This window comes from Trifolium pratense, linkage group LG2, assembly GCF_020283565.1.
Source record: "Trifolium pratense cultivar HEN17-A07 linkage group LG2, ARS_RC_1.1, whole genome shotgun sequence".
NCBI classification, from domain to species: Eukaryota; Viridiplantae; Streptophyta; class Magnoliopsida; order Fabales; family Fabaceae; genus Trifolium; species Trifolium pratense.
Window position 1 is genome coordinate 74,228,512 of NC_060060.1, and position 24,853 is coordinate 74,253,364.

At 30.0% G+C, this 24,853-nt stretch overlaps 4 protein-coding genes and 1 pseudogene across 5 annotated transcripts; 1 reads left to right on the forward strand and 4 right to left on the reverse strand.

The window, feature by feature from the left end:
* The first annotated feature begins 3,367 nt into the window (after positions 1 to 3,367).
* LOC123907868 lies at positions 3,368 to 4,968 on the forward strand. The gene has a single exon (XM_045958291.1). The coding sequence runs from the start codon at positions 3,650 to 3,652 to the stop codon at positions 4,721 to 4,723; it is 1,074 nt and encodes a 357-aa protein (XP_045814247.1). The 5' UTR covers positions 3,368 to 3,649; the 3' UTR covers positions 4,724 to 4,968.
* Positions 4,969 to 6,559: 1,591 nt separating this feature from the next.
* LOC123905431 (uclacyanin-3-like) lies at positions 6,560 to 7,442 on the reverse strand. The gene is made up of 2 exons (XM_045955026.1): positions 7,271 to 7,442; positions 6,560 to 7,065 (listed from the first exon to the last, which is right to left on the reverse strand). Exons 1-2 carry the CDS (start codon positions 7,440 to 7,442, stop codon positions 6,560 to 6,562), a joined length of 678 nt encoding a protein of 225 aa, XP_045810982.1.
* Positions 7,443 to 12,820: 5,378 nt separating this feature from the next.
* LOC123907869 (sugar transport protein 13-like) lies at positions 12,821 to 18,570 on the reverse strand. Of its 2 annotated transcripts, none has more exons than XM_045958292.1 (5): positions 18,240 to 18,570; positions 16,698 to 17,023; positions 14,694 to 14,818; positions 13,795 to 14,086; positions 12,821 to 13,659 (listed from the first exon to the last, which is right to left on the reverse strand). In XM_045958292.1, the coding sequence occupies exons 1-5, from the start codon at positions 18,370 to 18,372 to the stop codon at positions 12,958 to 12,960; spliced, it is 1,578 nt and encodes a 525-aa protein (XP_045814248.1). In that variant the 5' UTR covers positions 18,373 to 18,570; the 3' UTR covers positions 12,821 to 12,957. The 2 variants fall into 2 exon arrangements, with proteins under 2 accessions (XP_045814248.1, XP_045814249.1); XM_045958293.1 differs by having other exon boundaries at positions 12,844 to 13,659; positions 16,698 to 17,037; positions 18,240 to 18,363.
* Positions 18,571 to 20,047: 1,477 nt separating this feature from the next.
* Positions 20,048 to 20,518, reverse strand: LOC123905432 (sugar transport protein 13-like). Its single transcript, XM_045955027.1, has one exon. The coding sequence runs from the start codon at positions 20,516 to 20,518 to the stop codon at positions 20,048 to 20,050; it is 471 nt and encodes a 156-aa protein (XP_045810983.1).
* Positions 20,519 to 20,868: 350 nt separating this feature from the next.
* LOC123907874 lies at positions 20,869 to 23,452 on the reverse strand (annotated as a pseudogene).
* Between the last annotated feature and the right edge of the window lie 1,401 nt (positions 23,453 to 24,853).

Below are 24,853 nucleotides of genomic sequence, written 5' to 3' on the forward strand. Positions count from 1 at the left end.
AGTCTTGTGTTAAGAATCTTGAATGTAAAAAGTCTTTTAAAAAAGTCTTTTAAAATCTTACAAAATTAATATAATCTCACAAAGTCTTTTAAAATCTTCAAGATTTTCTTTTGCCAAAATAGTCTTTTGAAATCTCAATCCAATACACCCCCTTTAGATTCAACTCGTAAACTCGGAGAGTTTATCTCTCATATTAAAATGAATATATATATATATATATATATATATATATATAGGGGGCTGCTAATTTAGACCCAGTTGGGTCTAAATTAGCAAGGTGCACCTTTTGAGTTGGACAAAAATACCCATTTTTTAATTTTTTGGAAGAATAGAGCAACAGGGGCATTTCTGTAATTTTATGCAACAGTACACGCGCCCCCACTTCTTTTTCCCCCCCCCAGGACACGTGGCAGCTTCTCATTTGACAAAAATCACGCGCGTGCATGACACGCGCCGACAGGTGCGCGTGGTGGACAGGATTCCGCGGAGAGAGAAACCTTTTTGAAAAAGGCAGACACGTGTCACGCTATTATTGGGTCTGCGTGATTTTTTTCATTTTATACTTTAAACTCGATTATTTCGTCGTAAATTAATTTTTTATTTTTTAATTTTTATACCAAAATTCATAATTTTTTTTTCTCTACAAATAGAGACTTGGTTCGTTTGATTTGGACACCGAAAAAAAAACGCGATTTTTCACTACTTTAAACTCGATTATTTCGTCGTAAATTAATTTTTTATTTTTTATTTTTTATACCAAAATTCATAATTTTTTTTTCTCTACAAATAGAGACTTGGTTCGTTTGATTTGGACACAGAAAAAAAAACCCAATTTTTCACTACCTTAATCTCATCAAATAACTAATAATCAACTTACTGAAACCATTCTACCAGCAAAATGGTTTCAGATTACAACTCTCTGAAACCATTGTACCAGATAAATGGTTTCAGAAGCAAACACAATTAATAAATTACTCACTGAAACCATTCTACCAGTAAAATGGTTTCAGAATACAACTATGTGCAACCATTCTACAAGCTAAATGGTTTCAGAAGCAAATAACTAATAATCAACTTACTGAAACCATTCTACCAGCAAAATGGTTTCAGATTACAACTCTGAAACCATTGTACCAGATAAATGGTTTCAGAAGCAAACACAATTAATAAATTACTCACTGAAACCATTCTACCAGTAAAATGGTTTCAGAATACAACTATGTGCAACCATTCTACAAGCTAAATGGTTTCAGAAGCAAATAACTAATAATCAACTTACTGAAACCATTCTACCAGCAAAATGGTTTCAGATTACAACTCTCTGAAACCATTCTACCAGATAAATGGTTTCAGAAGCAAACACAATTAATAAATTACTCACTGAAACCATTCTACCAGTAAAATGGTTTCAGAATACAACTATGTGCAACCATTCTACAAGCTAAATGGTTTCAGAAGCAAATAACTAGTAATCAACTTACTGAAACCATTCTACCAGCAAAATGGTTTCAGATTACAACTCTCTGAAACCATTCTACCATATAAATGGTTTCAGAAGGATTTCGGTGTCCAAATCAAACGAACCAAGTCTCTATTTGTAGGAAAAAAAAAATTATGAATTTTGGTATAAAAAATAAAAAATAAAAAATTAATTTACGACGAAATAATCGAGTTTAAAGTAGTGAAAAATCGCGTTTTTTTTTCGGTGTCCAAATCAAACGAACCAAGTCTCTATTTGTAGAGAAAAAAAAATTATGAATTTTGGTATAAAAAATAAAAAATAAAAAATTAATTTACGACGAAATAATCGAGTTTAAAGTAGTGAAAAATCGCGTTTTTTTTTCGGTGTCCAAATCAAACGAACCAAGTCTCTATTTGTAGAGAAAAAAAAATTATGAATTTTGGTATAAAAATTAAAAAATAAAAAATTAATTTACGACGAAATAATCGAGTTTAAAGCATAAAATGGAAAAAAATCAGGCAGACCCAGTCATATGCTGACACGTGGCTGCCTTTTTCAAAAGTAAAATTTTCTCTCTCCAGCTTATAATCTAGTGTGGCGCAGACATGATGGTAGGATGATCTGCGCTGTCTGATCAATCAGACAGCCTTAATGAGATCACATCTTGGCTGTCTGATGGAAATCAACGGTCTGTAACCATGGTCCTTCCGTACGCGCGCGACACTGGATCCACGTCTATTAATTTTTAAGAAGGTGGGGGCGCGTGTCTTTATTTTTTTTTTTATGTAAAATTACAGAAATGCCCCTGTTGCTCTATTCTTTCAAAAATTAAAAGAATGGGTATTTTGGTCCAACTCAAAAGGTGCACCTTGCTAACTTAGACCTAACTAGGGTCTAAGTTAGAAAACCCCATATATATATATATATATATATATATATATATATATATATATATATATATAATATATATATTTTCACTTATTTAATTTTGAATGTAATATGAAATTAATAATTTTATTTTTAATTTAGAAATTTAAGTGTATGAATATTAATTAAAGAAAATAAGACAAAATTAATATATGAGGAGGGATCCGTTGACTTCAGGAGTAAATTTCTATTGACTTACTCCGCTTAATAACTCAATATCGGTATTATATTTCTTCAATCCAACCGTTGAATTCAAATATCTCATTGAGTAAATCAACTTTACAAATTTTTATAAATAGACTTTTAATATCAGTTAAATCTTGATTTTAATTTTATTTGCAAAAGTTATTTTATTTTAGTAAATGTAAAAAAATTATAACCAAGAGCCATAAAATAAATATATACAATTCTTCAGTGACAGAATTAATTATTATTATTTTATTTATGTATAGAGATTTTATTTAAAGTAAAAATTAATTATGTACCAAAACGTAAAAATTAATTATTATTATCATGTTTATTATTAACAATCATAAAATTTACTTTTATTATTTTTTTTATTTGCCAGTAACCTAGTAGTTATAAATAATATGATGAGTGTTCGCGGGTCGAATTTGGTCGATTCTAGTATAAAAATTTAAGATCTTAACACATACAAATCTTAAATTATATTATAACGAATAATTAAAAAGTATAATATTTTTTTTCAAACTAGTTGGATTTGTGCAGGTTCATCAGTTTATAATCATAAATTCGTCATCCAAATCAAACCGCTTGAAATTTGAATGAGTTAATTCAGATTTGGACTCACACTTAAACAAATTTGAGTAAAATAAGATTGAATTGGGTCACCAAGTTGAATGGATACCCGTGAACACCCTAGATATACCCATCAACATGATATTGCTTCAACAAAAAGATACTTATCATATCTTATTGCTTCAACAAAATATTTATTATAGAAAAAAAAAATTGAGATAGAATATGATACGATTATCAAATCGTGTCTTTTATCTTTCACAGCAAACAAACTCTTAAAAACTCATTCTTTAATATTTAAAAAAGAAAAAGACCATCGTAAACTACTCTTGATTCTTACGCAAACACAAAAAAAGGAAGAAACCCTATGTTTGTGTAGTATATTTTTGCTCCGTGTGTTGGTGGAAGAACAAACGATAGAAAATAAATACTAAACTTTTACTTCTTGATTCTTTTGTCTCTACTATTCTTGATTTTTGATTTGTACGAGATTACGATACGATGATCCTAGCAGCAGCAGAGAAGATTGTTGGAGTAATAGGGCACTTGTTTCCTCCGTTCCGACGAGCATTCGAACAACACTTGTTTCCTCCGTCACAACACCACCGCCAAAGAAGATTAGTTTTTTACGATGATGATGATGATGTTGATGATGATGAAGGAAACAATTACAATAATAGACAAATGTGGGTTATTTGTCCATTCAACGATTGTTCAGTTTCGTTGCTGAATGATGGGTCTGAAATTGTGATAAATGCAGAGTGCCCTTCTTGTCACAGACTATTCTGTGCAAATTGCAATGTTCCATGGCATTCAGGACTCAACTGTCAACAATTTCAACAAAAATTGAAATTCTCTCAGTATGAAATCGTCGATTCTTGCCGAAACCACATTCCAAAGAAGAGAAAATTTGTTTTTGATGATGATGATAAGAAGAAGAAAAAGGCCGCCAACTGTTCGACGAATTGTTCTTTTGAAAAATGTTGTTCAGAATTGAAGGTTGAAGAAGAAGATTTGCAAGCTTCTATTATTGGGTGCCAAAAGACTACTTATTGCCCTTTTAAGAATTGTTCAATTTTGTTGGTGAGTGATTTGGATGAAGGTGTTACCAGTGCGGAGTGTCCTTCGTGTCATAGGCTATTTTGTGCGCAATGTAAGGTTCCGTGGCATGGAGGAATCAACTGTCAGGAATTCCAACAACAAAAATTGAAATGCTTTATGTATAATGTTCCAAACTATGATGAGAAGAACAAGAAGGGGAAAGCAGCCATAACATCCATTGAGACCGAGACCAGTTGTCGACAGTCACCAAAATCCTTTTGTGGTATATGCTATGATTTCATACCAGAGAACGATATTGTTAGAGGAAGTGGCACATGCAATCACCCCTTTTGTGCCAATTGTATATCTAACCATGTGGCTGAACAACTAAGCCGGAGTATAATGGAGTTTAACTGTCCAAATCCAAGATGTTTCGAGGAGCTGAAGCCGCAACATTTGCATCCCATTTTGCCCCAAGAAGTCATTGTTCGATGGGAATCTGAAAGGCTAGTCTTACATTGCCCGGTGATCTGAATTAAAAGGCGTTCTAGGTTTACAACGATTTATTTCTTTTTGGATATATTGGGTTTTCTTTCTTCAATGTTGATATCAAACTCTGTCTATTAGGCTTTAGTTTTATGTTTTATACACACATGCCATGAAATGTGTATCAGAGTTTTCTATCAATGGATAAACACTATTTTCTTCTATGTTTTGATCTAGTTTCAATGGTAATTTGTAGACGAACTTTTATTTAATCAAAATTGGTTATTCAACTAGTCAACACGCTCGACCATTGTACAAGACTTCATGAGGATCCGACTTGTTTATACGAGGAATTGAAAACATGTTAACTTAGAACAATCAATTAAAGGATAGCTAGATTTTGGCTGAGTTACTTGGAACATACTGTTCCTCCTTCATCAGGTCATTACAGGGAGAGGGTACTCCTCCATTTAGCAATGTAGTGAACCTACAATATGATAATCTGTTTATTTTCTAAATTCTGAGGAATAGTTGATCACTAATTTCCTTCTTTTATTCATTATTAAAGGAGTCATTATAACACAATTCAATAAAAAACATGCAACAGCTAAGAGCTTGATCTTGTTTTTGTTAGGCCGTATAATTCTGCGGTGGAGGGTATCGAAATTTCATTAGATATAACGTCATATTATGTAAATTTTATAGTCTTCAAGATATAATGATATGTAGTATATGCACAAAACAAAATGCATCCATAAGGTTCACTGGTGTAAATATTGAGATGCTTAGAGTTATTAATACAGTGTTCCCTTCAGAAAATTGAACTTGGTACTAAAGACCAAACTAAATGGTAAATCCCACAAATTTAGTAAATGACTTGAAACTTGAAAGGTGTTTAGGCAGGCTCAATGGCTCATTTACCATTATAAGATCAAAGTTTAAAAGGTTTACTCTGTGTATGATATAAGTATAATACATACAACAACAACACTACTGAACATACTTAAAAATGAAATCAACCAAATTAACAGAATGAGAAAAATATTCACCATGATGAGTCCATGAATCATCACAGTAATTATAACTCTTTTTGACATTGTAAAATATAACTTGTGTAACAAACAATAAAAACGATTGCAGGCATTCAAATAAAAAATAAATCTAGATCAATATTAAGAAACATCAAACATATGCTTATCTTTCACAAAATCACATTAGCTATCTCAACGGGATTATTTATTTTAAATAGCGAAATTTTATTCTAAATCTTTTTAAATTTTAAATCTTACTTATTTTGAGGTTGTTTGTTATAACTTTTTATAGAAAAAAAAAGAAAAGAGTAAACTGCCAAATACCTCCTAAAATTTCAAAATTCATCAAATACCCCAAAAATTTGGAAATAGACAAATATCCCCTAAAATTATAAAAGGTCAATCGAATTACCCCTGACGTGGACTCTGACTGGTAGTGTCAGGAGCAATTTGATTGACTTTTTATAATTTCGGTAGCCGTGAACACCCTAAATATACCGGATTCGAGTATAATAAGATTGAATTGAATTACCACATTGAACGGATTACCAGTAGCCGTGAACACCCTAAATATACCTACTAACTGAGATTATTAATCTTGTTTTTTTTTGGTGATTAATCTTCTCTTTAATATACAATAACATGATAATGAAGTGTCATATAAGCATGCATCAATATAGCTAAAAGCATCATGATAACGAAGCTCTAGAAAAAATGTCTTAACATATCTAATATCTTACAGCAAAAAGAAAAACAGAAAAAAAAAATGCCCTTATGACTTAAAACAAACTCTTAACAACAAATAAAGATAACTTCTTATTAATTAATAATTATTATGCATAATTATGCAAAATTAGATATAGAAAATGGCAAAAACTGTGATGGCCAAACCAACAAAACCATAAGCTCCCTTTCCAACATTCAATGGTGATGCATTGCTACGACTAGGAGAAGGTGACGGTGTATTAGAAACTGGGGCTGGAGAGTCGGATGCTGATGGAGATTTTGCTGGTGCCGGTGCTGTTGGAGATGTTGTTGGTGCTGATGGAGATTTTGTTGGTGGTGTCGGTGCTGATGGAGATGTTGTTGGTGGTGATGGAGATTTTGTTGGTGCTGATGGAGATGTTGTTGGTGGTGATGGAGATTTTGCTGGATTGGGCACATTGATATCAACTCTCTGTCCTAGTTGGCAATGGCCAGGAATACCACACATGAAGAAGTGGTGACCATAATGTGTTAACTTTATGGTGTCATTTCCAGTGGTGTAGGTTTCCAAAGGGGCTGATGCATCACATTTCATGTACACAGCGTGGTTCTTCACTCTCATCACATTGTGGAACTGAGCATTGTATTCAAAAACTGGCGACACAAATTACCAACAATTTTAGTTTTTAAATTGAGGTCGCAATATAACAATTTTAGAGGTATTTGCAAGTTGCAACTGACTGCAGTTGCGGCTGCATTGGTTAGATTTGCAAGCATTTTACCGTAAATGTAAATGTACAAACTAAACTGCGACCGCAACTATAATTTAAAACAAACATTTCAAGTTAGGGTGACTTACTAATGGTGTCATTAATTTTGAACTGCTTTTCAGCGGCCCATTTCTTGTAATTTATATCACCCTTGGTTGTCCAACCAGCAGAGTCTCCAACCTTGTAATCAGCTGCATTTGAAACCTGAGCAGCTACCATTATCATCATCAACAAAACTAGAGCTTTCTCAACAAATGCCATGTTTCTCTGCAAAAATATTTTAAATTTTAGAAACTTTCTCTACAAATATATTATAATGTGCTAATGAGACTCTCTCTTCACATTGTGATATTTATATATCCTTTTTGACAACATTGTAATTGAATTAGTTGATCCCCTTCTTTTTTATTAATTATTTTGATAAAAACTGAAAACATTTTTAATTAAAAAAAAAGGGACATATGTGGCCCTTAATTAATCCTAATTTTTGCATAGTTCAAACAACAATAATAACAACAATAATAATAATAATAATATATTAAGACAAAAAAGAAATAATTCATGTTTTTTTATAAGAAACAAATCACTTTTTTTTTTTGAAAAGGAGAAACAAATCACTTTTTAATTTCGTTAAAAAACAAAATTATTAATTATTAGTAACTATAAAGAAAAGAAAAAGTGTAAGTATTATTTTGGCCCAGATCTGTTTCTTATGCTCAATTCGATGCTTATATAGAGCAAATCGATAATTCAGGCAGACAAATTGGGGGTCCGATGGATCGCTAGATAAATTGTTTTTTGCTATTTTAATTTTAGATCTGAATATTATGTTATTTGTTAAAATTGGAGTGTTTTTTTTTTTTTTGCAACCTTTGAATTGAGTTAATACATATAGCAAAAGAATAATTTTTATGTTAAAGAATTTTCTATAGATTTGGTTATTAGGCAAAAGAGTTCATATAATACTAAACTATGTGATTGATGATGATACCGAAAGAAAGTGTTATTTACCACTAGCTACTGTTGTTTCGATTAAGGTGTAAACATATGCTCTTATTTTCTAATCAAAACATATTTACAATGATGATACATTATATATTATATATGTACGTAATTGTAAACCAAATATATTAATATAATAGATTATAACAAGTACAAATGCGACAACAAATAAACAAAAAGGAAGGCAAATATCGCAAAAACTATTGGCATGATCAAAATAAAAATAAGACAAAAGGCAATTTGACTGTAAAAAGGGAAAAGAATATACCGTTTTTTCTTTCACGGCTTCTCCTATTTTCCTCAATTTTTCTCTCTATTACACTCACCTTTCTTCTCAAGTCTTATACCCTTATTTATAATAATAAATTAGGTTTTTTGTCATTAATGAGGAGAATCAATCAAATTAATTTCTATTTAATAATTAAATCAATCAAATCAATTTACTGATATGGCATAAAAAAGTATATTTCCTTTTTAATAAGTACTAGGGGTAAACCCGTGCGTTGCACGGGTTCGATTAAATATATAATTAAAATATTTTTATAAATGAAAAATAATAATTATTATAAATATAATAATATCATATAGTTAAATGATAGATATTAAAATAGCTTATTTAACTCATCTTCAATATATTATTGGTCAAAAAAGAATAAGAAAATATGAGACATAAGAGCAATTTAAAGTTCGCTTATAGAGATGTCGTAAAATAAATTATAACCTTTAACTTCTAAACTTTTGCATATAGGTCATATACATTCAAATTATTTCTAATGTAGTTGAGACATACATTTTTTTTTTTTACAAAACATACCAAATCCATGGTTTAAATAGAAGGAAAACTTCCGATCAAAATTGACGTGCTTCACAATCATCACACTGCAATGACCACATTTATTCCATAAAGCAATCTTTAAACTTCAGTCCTTAAAAATGTGAAAAATGGATATTGAAAATAGAATAACATTCATATATATATATATATATATAGTGGCTGACTTACTTGTTGAGAAAATATATAAACATAATTTGCTAAAATATCTATACATAAAAAACATACAAAAAATGAGAGAGCATGACTAAAAAAAAAGTATGTGATACAGGTGAATAGATATTAGTTATATAAGGATCATGGTTACATTGAGAAGCATTCCAACAGTCATAATACTAAAAATTATATATACATATAATTTATATGTACATATTTTAGTGACATATGGATATATTTTTTTGGTTTTTACGTATGAATGTTTTATTGATCCATATATACGAATTAAGTTTTTTATTTTTTAGCGAGTCTCTTATAATATCTCATAAGTTTGAAGAGATGTATCATATTTTATTCTAATAGTGTAATCGTATAAAATAAAATTAAAAATTTAAGTGTGTTCGTATAAAATAATAAATAAAAGGAAAAACTAATATATCTCATAAGTTTGAAGAGATGCATCATATTTTCCTTTTATGGATCGTAGTGGAGCAGTCGTAAGTTGCTTTGCTTTTTTACTATGGTGTATTTCTTATTATTTTCAAAAAGAGTAAGAGGCGGTTTGCTAACAATATTGCTCGTGAGAAAGATTGAAATAAGTTTCAATTATAGAATATAATGTGATTCATAGATATTAGTTTTTCCTTTTTCATCATTTGATCACATTATTTGAAAGTATGTACCAAATAACATAGCCGCGATCTTATTCTACTCTATGTAATTAAACATAACTTATATTTAACAATAATACAATTTTTGTGTTGATATATTAACTTTTTTTCCTCTCAAACTTTTACTTGATGAAATTTTATCTCAACTTTTATTTGTGAGGATTTTTTAGTTTATTGTCCAGTTTACCTTTTTTTAATTGCTTAATTCTTTTTTTTTTTTTTTTGTTTTTTTTTTCTTTGCGAGTTACCTCCGTCCAATTTTGTTTATGTAATTGAAGTGTGGATTTTTTAAATAATTACAAAGTAATTTGTTAGTGTAATTCAATAATAATCATCAAATTACCAAGAAATATATATATATTTCATCAATCAACATCACCATTGTTAGTGCAAATCAATAATAACCATCAATTACTAATATATAAATCGTTATATTTAACAATGGAGAATGAACACACAAAATAAAAAGAAATACATATATAAAATATTAAGAGTTGATAGACTAATTTATACTTATAGAGTAATTTTTACCACAAATTTTTTAATGATTTATTATCGTTATAAGAAACTTGATCTTCTCATGCATTCATTTTTCTTATTTTAACTAATTTACAAATGAATTAAGGTGAATTTGTGGTTTTATTTTCACGGTTACTTCAAAAGACAAATTTAATTGAATATAAATGAATAACTGCTCTATCACAAAGAATAGGTAATATCAAAATTAAAATGTTTTTTTTTCTGTTACAATTAAAATGATGGTTTTGTTATTTTAATAATTTTAATAATATTTTCCTTGAAAAAATAAGTGATATTGTTGTATGGGTAGTAAGTAAAAATTGTCTTCAAACTTGTTTGATACTTTACTACAGATGAATAAAAAAAAAAAAAAATTAGTTTGTAAAAAAAAAAAATTAGTACATATAAATATGGTATTATGAAATGTACAAAAAAAAAGGTATTATGAATAATAACATAACATAGTGTAAATGCACTCAAAGATATATATACTCACATAAATTGTCGCTTTTCATCGACTTTCTTGAGCATCAAAGATGCAACCAAGACAAAAATAGAAGTCCATCTTTTATTCTTTTATCCTAATTCACATGAAAAAATTGTCATATCTACGTTAAGAAATAAAAAAAATAAAAAATAAAAAATAAGAAAAAAGTTAGAAAACAAACATTATATCAATAAAAATAAGGATGTCTAAAATTTTCACACAATATGTAAGAGTAACATAATTAATAAGTTGCTATATATATAGAAACTAATAAATTGTGAAGAGATGAAGAACCTATTGAAGAGTTGTCATCCAATAGTTGATTGGGGAAAAGTGATGATGAAAACTCAAATTTTCACTACAAATTAACATTTAGCATTTGTGCACAAAATCATATATTTATACACACAATGGTTAGGGATGGGAAAAGATGGAGGTTTAAAGGATTGTATGATAAATTTATTTGTTATAGTTAAGGAAGAAGAGTTAAGGAATATGAAAGAATGATAGTTTAAAAGTTGGTGTGACAAACTTATTTTTTTTTTTTAAATAATAGCACAATAGTAATTAATTAATAAACAATATAACTAAAGTATTTTTTTTCATAAAATTTATTTATTTATTTTGTCAAGCATGAAATTTTTTTGAGGAGTAATTTTTTTATTTGGTTTATTTATTTAAAGTAAAATTTTGCAAATTGCAAATCATATTTACGCATGGATGATTTATATTTTATGTTTGGTAGTGTAAAATATGAAAGAGCATATATTTATTTATTGTTCTTTTGTAATTTGATCTTTTTTTTCTTTTCTTTCTTTCATTATTATTGAGAGCCATTATTATTGTAACATATAGATAATTACTTTGGAGGATGAATGGACACACAAAATAAATTGTGAGACAAATTTTAAATAGATATGAGAAGCTTTCTAAAGCATGCCACTTCATCACAATGTTTGCTTATGAGCAACTCAACATTCCTTTTACTAGTAAAAGATTATAGTAATTATTTCCTATTCCAAAATAAGTATATTCCCTTTTTAATAATTATTTTAGTTTTTCTATTTATTTTTTAGTCAAAAGTAAATAAAAGGATTAAAATATGTCTAGCACATTATTTTTATGTTATTATTTTTTAAAATATATATTTGAAAAAATATAAAAATTTGCCAGACAAAATTAGGTCTCAAAAACTAATATATATAAAAATAAATATTAATATATTAGGTCTCAACACTAAGTCGTGATCTTCCATTTTAAGTTTTGCTTTATTTTCTTCTCTTCTAGTATATTTCAGTGTTATAGTTCGAATTTCGACTGAATTATCACGACTTAGTTTTGCTTTTTAGAATGGGAAAATTGCTATTGAAAAAACTATAAATGAATTTATTTTTATTTGTTTTAAAATTAATTATTAATTAATTAATGAGATTCTAATAATATCAAAAGCGCAGAACAACCACCCAGATTTACGACCAAGGTGAACTGACTTTACTCTAAAAAGCTCTTTCTTTGCATGCATTTTTATTTTTTATTTTGTTAGAAAAGATTTTGGGTTAGTTGAGCTATTATTCAGAAACGGCGCAGACTTTGCTACATTGTCTCCGTATTTTTTTTGTGTTTCTTTTTATTTTATTTTTTCATTTTTTATTTATATTTCAATCATGTTTTAATTGTTTGCAAAATTTTAATTGTTTGCTTTTCACCTAAGTTTACACTTATTAAAATATCTGGATTTTTAAATTTTTATATTTTGGAAAATAAAAAATCTCGGATTTTCACGTTATGGGAAAATTTCTAATATATATTATTCGGTCCTAAATATAAGAAAATATTTGCTTTTTAAATATATTGAAAGCTCCTTAAAAAAAATACATTGAAAGTTTGATGTATCTAGTTTAAATTATTGACTACATACATCAAACTTTCAATGTATCTAAAAAGTAACTTTTTTCTTATAATTAAAGTATCATTTAGCCAAGTTTTTTTAGATCTTAAAAGCTATCTGAAAGCTAAAAGTTAAAATAAGAGTTTTTAGAAAAAAGCTAAACCTGTTTGGTAATTGTTATTTTCTCTCAGGATTATCAGCATTATTAGCATATTCTATTTTTACTTCCAACAATATCCATTATTATTTTTTCTCTCAGGATTATCAGCATTTTCTATTTTCTCATTGTCATGATCATCTTCAATAAACCTCTTCCAAAACCAATGTTGCTTCCATACTCTTTCAGTCATCTCTTCAATTGGTACGTTCTTCGTCTCGGGCACCAAGAAAAACACAAAGATTGACATCATCAAAACCCAACCAGAGAAGAACAAGAAGATACCAAACTTGAAATGACATAACATGGATAGAAAGGCTTGTGCAATGACAAAGGTGAAGAGCAAATTGACACAAACGGTGACACTTTGTCCGGCCGAACGTGTCTCCAATGGAAATGTCTCACTTGGAATAAGCCATCCAAGAGGACCTATAGACCAAGCAAAAGCAGACACATAAATGCAAATCATGATAACTACTAATATTGCATAACCTTTCGAAAGGTTATCCGAATGATCTGTGACCTTGATCCCCAAAATGATAGCTATCACGACTTGAGACAAGAACATTTGTACACCGGCTTCCAACAGCAACATACGGCGTCCAACTTTGTCCACTGAGTAGATAGATACAATTGTGGAGAGCACATTCACAGCACCGGTTATCACAGCGGAATAGAGTGAAGCATCATTCTTGAATCCCAATGTGTTGAATAACACTGGCGCATAAAACATGATCGCGTTGATGCCTGTGAATTGCTGGAATATCTGTTTTTTTTTTTTTTTTATCACAACAAAAAGAATCAGTAATTGGACAAACAATTTTTTTCAATGTGGTAGAAATGAAATCATTACTTTTGAAACAGTCAATATTAATAAATATTAGAATATGCCGGTACATACTTGCAAGGCGACCGAAATGACAAGTTGAGGACGGTTTTTGCGTTTAAGAAGATTTCTAAAAGGGTGTTTAACCTCTTTTGCTATACGACTTGCTTCAACAAGCTCCAAGAACTCTGGTTCAACATTATCGATGCCACGGATCTTTTTGAGTACGGCTTTTCCTTCTTCCGTACGACCACGTTCTATGAGACTGTTGGGAGTGTCCACAACCAAGATGGCACCAATTGTTAGGAGAAGTGCTGGGATACCAGCCAACCCTAGAGATAGCCTCCAACCCCATCCACCTTTGATTCTACATTTGGTCACAACATCAAATAATTGTTAGTAATCAACAAGTGTCTCAACTAAAACTACACTATAAAAAATTCATTTGTTTTTTCTCAAAATATATTAGCAATCATTCTACAACAAGAAAAATGATATAGTAACATTAATTTCTTCACCAAATAAATTTTTCGGTAACTTTCTTCACCAAATAATTGTTAATGACATTTTTTTTAATATTTTAAATACAATTATTATTCTCAAGGGCTGTAGTCACGGATTAAAATTTGCATATGACAAATCTACGTTTCTATGAAGTGTTTACTTTAAAATCCAAGTTGACTGTGTTGACTAATGTGTTAGCGGATAACACATTTCAAATAAACAAGCATGTGCTATAGACACTTTTAAATTATTAGTTTATATGGTTATAAAAGTCATAGAAATGACCAAAATTTTCTTGTACATACTATCATCATCCATTAATTCAATTTGCTAACTACTACTATTAAGATTACCACTCTTCTGATTATGACTTGTGATTTATTATTTTAATTGTTTTCATTTCATATAACAAACAAAATTGTAGAAGAAAAAAAAATAAGTATGCAACACCACACAAGAAAAATACTTACTTATTGGTTCCATAATTGACAAGGTTAGCAAACAAAATGCCAATAGTGACATTAAGTTGGAAAAGTATATTCAATGCTCCACGAATTCTTGAAGGAGCAATTTCGGAAAGAAACACCGGCACGGCCTATAATCAAACGAAACAAAAAACATTTAGTGACATGCATGTTGAAAATAAATAAATAAATAAATAATTAAGGCTTTTAAATTAGATGAATTCTTTAGTACACGTATGTAGATAATGAATAATTCTGATAGATTCACAAATCCAACATCCGTCCTTAAATATAAATTTCATTTGAAGAAATCACAGAAATTAAGAAAGTTGAATGAAATATTAAAAGATATTTAAAGGTGTCTATCAAATATCTCGAAAACACTAATTAGCAAAGAACCTTATTATAATTATTTCTCACACCGTTAAAGATCACACTACAACATTTGTTGTTTATGGCAACACATTTTTATACAACATGTGTAAATGGTTGCCTAAAAGTAAGACAGGCAACAATTTTCGCTTGGTGCCATATATGTTTTGGCAACAACATATAATTGTTGCCTAAAATGTGAAAGGGTACAGTTTTAGCCTGTAACAATGACGTTTATCTCTAAAATAAATTTAAATTATATGCAGTAATATTGATATATTAGTAGATAATATTTAATTTTAATTTTTGCTAGGCCAAACTTCAAGAAATGGTTGAAATTGAGGAAAATGGTACATAAGCATTTGAAGTTGTTTTTGGGAAGGAGCATACTGGCATTTCAAGAAGATGCATTTTCGCATTAATTTTCTCCATTGGCAACTGATTTGGATGGTTTTTTTGCTAGGCGCATACTTGAAGTGTTAAATTTCATATATGTGACATTTTGTTTACCATATGCGTCAAAGTATTAAACTACATTAGATATTTTGTCTACTGTTTTGTATTTGATTTTTAACATGTTACGTTTCTGTATCAATTTTTTATTTGGCACATTATATATCTTTGTTAAATTATATGGCTAATCGAAGAGCTGATTTGAAATTGCAGTGTGTTGTGTATGTAATTAATTAACGGATTATAAATTATTGAGTGTTTAATTATAATGATTTGTCTAATATAGCCAATTTAAATGCAAAATTATATCGAAACATGTTGCCTATGATATATGCAACACTTTTCAGGTGTCTACGATTACCATATATTATCATGCCTACAGGCTACAACATATACTGCTACAATCAGAAAATGTTGCCTATACGAATAGGGAAACACGTAAAACCTGTTCCCTTTGCTTAACCTTTAGGCGACATGCACAAATTGTAAACAAAGATGGCAACACTTATCAATGGTTACCTAAAGTTTGCTAACAAACTATTCCCTATTATCGATAGCTCAGGCGACGGTTTTCGAAAGTGTGGCTAGAAAGTGCAAAAACTGTAACCTTAAACAATAGGTAACGCTCGCTTATAAAACGGTTGAAAATTGTTCCCTATACCTTTTGGTTACAGTTTTCATGGTTTAGGCTACACTTTTGAACTGTTGTCGAAAAGCAAAAATGTTGTAGTGAGAATTAATGGAAGGGTGTTTTAGAATAGTAACTCTTAGAATTGAGAGTTGACCTAATTCAATTATATAAAACCAGCTTATAAAGTGAGAATTGTCTTTACTTTAAAAACAAATATTCAGGTCATCTCGCATCGATGTGAGATTTCTTAACACACACCCTCGTGCCTAATACTGTTGGGCTTGGAGCGCAGATATAAATGATAGATGGTCTAATCAGAACTTGATAGCAGGCGGCCCAACGAATCGTGGAGAGACTCTGATACCCTCTTATAACTGAGTTTTTGGGCCTAACTCAACCCTACAAAACCAGTTTGTAAGGTGATGGTTGCCTCTACTTTATAAACACATATTCAGACCATCTCATAAACGATATAAGACTTCTTAAATAGGAACATTAAATGTGCACAAAATAACTTTTATTTATAATTGTGTCCAACATATTTCAACATGTACCTGATTAGCAAAACCAACACCACAACCAAGTAAGATTCTTCCAACAATGAGCATGGCAAGGTTTTGAGCAGCAACATTGAAGATAACTCCACCAATGAAGAAAAAGCCTGCAATCAACATGGTGATTCTTCTCCCCAACACTCGAGTGGTATAGGATGCAAAGAAAGTGGCAGTTAAACCGGCTAGATACAAGGAAGATGTAAATAACTGCAATCCTTGGTTGTCGTATTTGCAGTAACTACTGTCTAATCCTATTTTTAGCTCTGTCTTTCTATATACTTCTGGGAAGAACTTCTTCAAGAATGGTGGCATAGCTGTCACACCACCTGTCACCACAAGACTTTTTTTTTTAGTCTATAGTACCATTGTATTTTAATTTTGAACCAAAATGGAAACTAGGTTATGATTATAGGGTTAAATATCTTTTTGTCACTATAAAATAATAGTCTTTTAAGTTTAGTCCTTACTTAATATTTACTATATTTGTAATCCCTATAAATATTTTCTTACACATAATTTTAGTCCCTGCTAAAACTAAAGTTGTTTAATTATCATTAAACTCTTTAAATTTTTGAACGATTTTTCATGTGCTGTTTAAAATATCATATAAAATTTGTTTACTAAAATTTAATTTTTTTTTAACATGATATGAATTAAATATGGATTTTTTAAACCGCAAAAATTTAAGATAAAAATAACGAAAATCATGACCTAGAAATCAAATTTTTAGCTCATTTTTTCTGGAGGAACTTTTTATGATGTTCTAAACATACTTGCGAAAAAAAATCATTCAAAAATACAAGTTAACTTAACTGTAGGGAGCAAAATAACGTGCATTAATTTTTCAGGTATTAAAAAATATAATAAAAATTAAGTAAGGACTAAACTTAGAAGGTCGTCATTTTGTAGGAACTAAAAACATATTTAACCCTTAATTATATAATTAAAAAATATATGAAAAATATTATTCTATTAAAAAAGAGCAACAGACTAATACAATTGTTAGGATAAAATTAATATTTCATTGATATCTTAGAATAATATATAAAAATATTATTGATTGCTAAGATAATTTATTTTTTTATGATTTTTTTTTAAATGAGTTGGATCTCAAAACTCACAGATAGGTGATAGATCGGCAACAGAAGAAGTTGCACCCACCTTTATAGAATAAGTTAATTCTTTATTAACTGAACCAACTTTCGTTAAATTACATTGTAGAAAAATTGACTGTGTTATTAACTTGTTAAAGTTTAATTTATGGCATTTTTTCGTTTACAAATGGCATGTTTGTTTTTTGTTGAAGGAACAAATGGCATGTTTGTTGTTAATAGAAACTGTATGGTATATATAACTTTGGAAATTAGTAGTATTATATGGAGAAACGGTTCACATGCGAACGGAGGGAATTTAGTTTAAATGTTTTTCTTTTCTTTCATTAGTAATTTTTTTAATCTACGTAAAATAATTATAGAAGGAAAATATATTTTATAGAAGAAGGAACAAAAGAAGCGAAGAAAGAAGGAAAAAAAAAAAGTATACCTGAAACACCAACGTCGTAACCAAACATGAGACCACCGGTGGCAGCCATGATACATGAAATTATAACGATTGGAGTTATCTTTGCCTCAAAATCGTTGCCTCCGGCACTGGTGGCGAAACCTCCGCCAGCCATGGTTAACTAGCTAGTGCCGATCGATCAAAAACCTATATATAACGTACTAAAGTAGTTGAGATGATGGTGAATAGAAACTATGCATCCACATATAATGCAATGCAATTAATTGGTGGAAAACAAAGATAAGATTAAAGAGGGAAATGGACAAAGTGAGAATAGAGTTGCTGAGAAATTTGAGCGCTGGAATTTTAGTGAAATGGTATTTATAAAAACTTTGGATAAGTGTTATGTTGACGTGTTGTACTTATGCTGACTATGACGATTTACTTACAGTCACCCACTCTTATGGCCCCACGTTGCTTCATTTTTCCTTTATTTTTGTCCTTAATATAGTATTTCTGACCCCTTAATTTTTTTTAATTTGTAATTTTAGTCCTCTTAATTTGTTTAGAGGTTTACCACCATATAATTTATTTTGAAGACAAAAAAAATGGAAGCCTCGCTTGATAGGACATCTAGCACATTTGCAAGGAGTGACCATAGTGGGATTATGTTTGCTAACTTACTCTAACATATTTTTTAGTACGAGTGTGCGAATGAGTTTACAGTCATATAAACAAATAATGTTAATATTTAATAATTAGTATTATTAATTTTTATTGTCGGTGAAAATCGAACTCTCGACCTCCTTATCATTACACTCTTATCTCACTCATCCCTGCCACCAACCGTATTACTCCTGACTCGGGTATATTTGGCAAGACAAATTTTTGGTAATTGTCATTTTCTCATGAGTTTGTAGTTTGTTTGTTTGCTTATAGCTTATTTTGTAAGCTAATTTAATATGCTTATAGCTTATCATTTCAATTTGCTTATAGCTTATTATTTCATGTAATTTTTTTTATATCATTTTGTATTTATAACCAAATTCAACCGTTAATTTTATTAAATACTATAAATTGAATCAACTAATTTATTTCTGCTATTTTTTTTCTAACAAAAATGAGAATGTACTAAAATAAGCTGCCAACGGACTGCCTTAGTTTCTTCATTGTTGATAATGAATAGGGGATAAAATAGATGCAAGCCATGTTCTTGGAATAAAATTGAGTCATCCGAAAAACCCACTGCTCCATAGAATCGACTCATGAAGTAATATAACAAGCAGGACAATAGGCTTACATATGTGTGGCATTAGGAGGCAGATTGTATGTTGTTAGAGCTGACATCACTAAATAAATATGGTCTAAAAAGTAACAGTGCAACACATACTATAAAAAATAAAGGCTAAATTGCAGTTTTGGCTCCCCACGTTTCATAATTGTGCGATTTTGGCCCACCACCTTTCAAATGTGCGATTTTGGACCCCACGTTTGCCCCATTTTGCATTTTTTGGTTCTCATTGACTATTTTGACCAAAATTTGCTGACATGAAATTTTTTTTACACGTGTCTTAATTGTATTGACCAACCAAAATTTATTATTATTTTTTAAAAAAAAAATCAAGGAAAGGTCACGTGACTTTTTTTTTAGAGGGAACTTGCAGTTAGTTTATTCTATAATCTTCACTTCCAAAGTGTAGTTTGTTGAAGACTCATTATTCCCTTGTTATAGCAGGAATAAAAGCAAATATGGAAAGTAAAACTACAAAATATGGAACACAAACCAGTGAACCACACATTATGACCTATATAAGCTGCAAATACAATTGCCAGGGATTGATTCCAACAATTTACAACTGATAATCAGCATTAACTTTCTCATTGTCATACTCATCTTCAACAAACCTCCTCCAGAACCAATGTTGCTTCCATACTCTCTCAATCATCTCTTCAATCGGTATGTTCTTCGTCTCCGGCACCAAGAAAAACACAAAGATTGACATGATGAAAACCCATCCAGAGAAGAACAAGAAGATGCCAAACTTGAAATGACACAACATGGATAGAAAAGCTTGTGCAATGACAAAGGTGAAGAGCAAATTGACACAAACAGTGACACTTTGTCCGGCCGAACGAGTCTCCAATGGAAATATCTCACTTGAAATAAGCCATCCAAGAGGACCTATAGACCAAGCAAAAGCAGACACGAAAGTGCAAACCAAGATAACTACGAAAATTGCGTAACCTTTTGAAAGGTTATCCGAATGATCAGCAACCTTGAACCCTAAAATGATAGCTATTACGACTTGAGACAAGAACATTTGTACACCGGCTTCCAATAACAACACCCGACGACCAACTTTATTCGATGTGGTAGAGACGGAATCATTATTTTTGTAACAGTCAATATTAATAATTATTAGAATATGCCGATAGATACTTACTTGCAAGGCAACCGAAATGACAAGTTGAGGCCGGTTTTTGCGTTTGCGTAGGTTTCTAAAAGGGTGTTTAACCTCTTGAGCTATGCGACTGGCCTCAACAAGCTCCAAGAACTCAGGCTCAACGTTATCGGTACCACGAATCTTTTTGAGTACGGCTTTTCCTTCTTCCGTGCGGCCACGTTCAATGAGACTGTTGGGAGTGTCCACAACTAAGATGGCACCAATTGTTAGGAGAAGTGCTGGGATACCAGCCAATCCTAGAGATAGCCTCCAACCCCATCCACCTTTGATTCTACATTTGGTCACAACATCAAATAATTGTTGTGTCTCAACTAATTAAAACTACCAAGTGGCTAGAAAATCCATCTTAAAGGTGAATAAGTGAAGTGTACTGGGTTCGAACTCGGACTCCTGCACATATAGTGCGATGTCCCTATCAATTGAGCTAAGCTCACGGAGACTTTGTTTATTTAATATACACACTATCATCCATGAATTCAATTTCCTAAATACTACTCTTAAGATTTAAAACTGAGTACCAGACTTCACCACTCTTTTTTTTTTTAAAAGTAAATTAGGTATCTCGAGTTTGTGGGACTCAAATGGAGGGTAAATTTTCCCTAAAAGATTAACCACTATTTTTTCTTTTGATAAGAAAAGATTAACCACTATTGATTATGTATACCATTCTTCTGATTATGACTTATGCTTTATTATTAATCATTAATCAATCATCTTAATTGTTTTCATTTCCAATTAGCAACAAAATTGAAGAACAAAAAAAAAGTACACGCAACAGCACATAAGAGATATACTAACTTGCTGGTTCCATAATTGACAAGGTTAGCAAACAAAATGCCAATAGTGACATTAAGTGAGAAAAGAATATTCAAAGCTCCGCGAATTCTTGAAGGAGCAATTTCAGAAAGAAACACTGGCACGGCCTGTAATCAAATTAAACCAAAAAAAGTTACTTACATACTGAACCAATTAGTAAAAATTAACGTTTTTTTTATCGATGAAATTAAAAGCTTTTAATTAAGGGTGATGTTATCACAATTTATTTTTAATTTCTTTTTTTAAAAAAAGAACCAATATATTTCTCTCTTGTGGTTTTTTTATCTGCAAAATGTAAAGTATTAGATGAAACAGTATAGAACAGAACAACACAGAATAAAATTTAAGATAAGATTATTTTTTATATTTTATTTTTTATCTGCAATTTATTTTTGATTTATTTTTATTTTGATATTTTAGAAAACTTATGCAAATGACAAAAAATTGTCTCGCAGTTCAATCGAGGACCAAAATTTCAATTTTTGTTAAGTCCATTAACCTCTAATTTGTCCATTTCTAGAAATAGTTTCAAAATCAAACGAAATACAACTAAAATTGTCTTATCTAGTCTTTTATTTTTTAACAGATCAAACACACGTTAAACACTTTCATCCACCCTAACCTCTAAACCAGCCTTATATTATATCGACTTAACTCGAGTCTTATCATTAATAACTAATATACTTACTTAATAAAAGAAATAACTAATATACTTATTATTCTCTCCATTCATTTTTAAGTGTCGTTTTAACATAAAATTCTTGAACTAAGATTGGAAATAGTTGGACTTTTTCCCCCTATTTTACCCTTATTTTGAAAAAAGAAATGTAGTTATTGAAAAAAAAAATTGATTTTATAGAAAATGTGAAGTATGAGTTATTGAGAGATTAAAGGAACTGAGGGAGTATGTAATATTATTAGACAATAATAGTAATGTTTTCAGTTAAAAAAGAAGAAAATAAAATACCCAGCATCATTCACCTAAATGGCTAAATCAAATGTCATTTTCTAAGAAATTAAATAAAAATAGAAAACTAAACACATGCAATGAAAAAACAAAAGGGGGAAACATAATTGACATCAAACATTGTCAACATCACAATAATTCACAAGGGATTTATAGAAAAAAAAAAAACTATAATTGAGTCAAGAGTACTATTGATCAAGAATTTAACAAAATGAAAGAGTGGAAGAAAAAGAGGGCACCTGGTTAGCAAAACCAACTCCAAAACCAAGTAAGATTCTTCCAACTATAAGCATGGCAAGGTTTTGAGCAGCAGCATTGAAGATAACTCCACCAATGAAGAAAAAACCAGCTATCAACATCGTGAGTCTTCTCCCCAACACTCGAGTGGTATAGGATGCGAAGAAAGTGGCTGTTAAACCAGCTAGATACAAGGACGATGTAAATAATTGTAATCCTTGATTGTTGTATTTGCAGTAATTACTGTCTAATCCTTTTTCTAGCACTGTCTTTCTGTATACTGCTGGGAAGAACTTCTTCAAGAATGGTGGCATAGCTGTTACACCACCTATCATCATAATACAAATTTTGTTTCTCTATAATATAATTTTATATTAATTTTGAACCATAATAGAAATGAGGTCATTAATTATATGATTAAAAGATGTAGTTAATTAATTATATTCATCTTATAAAAATTGAAACAAATAGAGTAACAAGTAGTTTCACTCTGCGAAAAGAAAATAGAAAGAAAAGAAAATTATACCTGAAACACCAACGTCGTAACCGAACATGAGACCACCAGTGGCAGCCATGATACATGAAATTATGACTATCGGAGTTATTTTTGCCTCAAAATTGTTGCTGCTGGAGCCGGTGATGAAACCTCCGCCAGCCATGGTTAACAAGCTGGTGTTGCCGATCAAAAACTTAGATATATAACGTACTAAAATAATTGAGATGATGGTGAATCAAAACTATGATTATATGTATGCATCCACATATAATGCAATGCAATTAATCAGTGGAAAACAAAGATTATATAAAGAGGAAATTAGACAAAGTGAAGTGGCCAAAGTTGACTGACTATGACCACTCTTCCGGCTACACTTATTTGGGCCATAAATAAAGCTAACTAAATACATTAGACATACTGTATATCTAAAGATTAAGTGACCTAAGTAAGAGTTATAGACCTTAAATCTAAATATAAAAAATCTAGACACGCGCTCATCAGAATATATAACTTATTCGCTAATAGAAAAAAATAAAGGATATATAACATATTCATTTAAAAAATTCATATTATTGCCCTCCTTTATGTACCAAAAAGTATTATTTAATTTATTTATATTTTATTTTTTCATACTTTTGTGTATGTCAAAATAATTTTTATTGACCTTGTGACTAAGTAAGAATTACCCCCACTTTTATGCCCTACGTTGCTTTTCATTTTTTCTTTTTGTGGAGTACAAATTTTCTCTTTGTTGTATTTTTTTTAAAGGCTTGCGAGTCATTGCCATTTAATCTATTCTTTTTTGAGTAATCTAGAAAAATGTTAAAAGAGCAAGGTTGTCTAAAGGCCAAGTAATCTCTGGAAGAGTTTTAGGCCTCATAATTTTGGTTAAAAAAAGATCCCAATTTTTTTTTAAAATTAGTTATAAATACATAATAGTTTAACCGGCACATTTGGTTAAGTGATGAGGTTCCATGCATGTTCTAAGACCTAGTCTCATATTCAACAAAAATTAATTTAAATTTTTAAGTTTAGTATTATATTTTTGAAAGTCTCGTTATAAAGTTTGTTGGCTAGCCCTGTAAAAGAGTATCTTAAAACAATTGTTAAAGAAAAAAAAAATTGACTTGAGAAAGGATGTCACAATTATTTTTATTTTATTTTAGGAGTTTTAGGAGGATGAATCTTCACATTAAAAACTTTAAGAGTCATAAATTTTACCATTTTTGGTAATCTCATTTTCTTACGGGTTGATAGCTTATTTTTACTTGCTTAATACTATTTTGGTAAGCTAATTCAATTAACGTAAACTTTATATCTTATATTTTTTTTCCTTTCAATTTTACTCTAGTCATCTTATTTACAAAAAAAAAACAGTTAGGTTTACCTTTATATAGATTTTGTTGATATTATTGTTTATGTTCGAATCTTTATTTTATCTCTATACTATTTTTTTCTTCATCAAGGTTTTATCCCATTAGATTTTCTTTGGTGAGGTTTTTAATGAAGTAGAGAAATTCTTACACCATGGGTTTTGGTCTAGTCCCCTCAAGATTCTTTGTATCTTTCTTATTTTATTTTATTTTAATAAATTTCACAAGGATACTTTTAGGTGGTTTCTTGGGAGTGTTAACATAGATGTCACATTTGTACTCTTGTGGCCTTTATTAAAAAA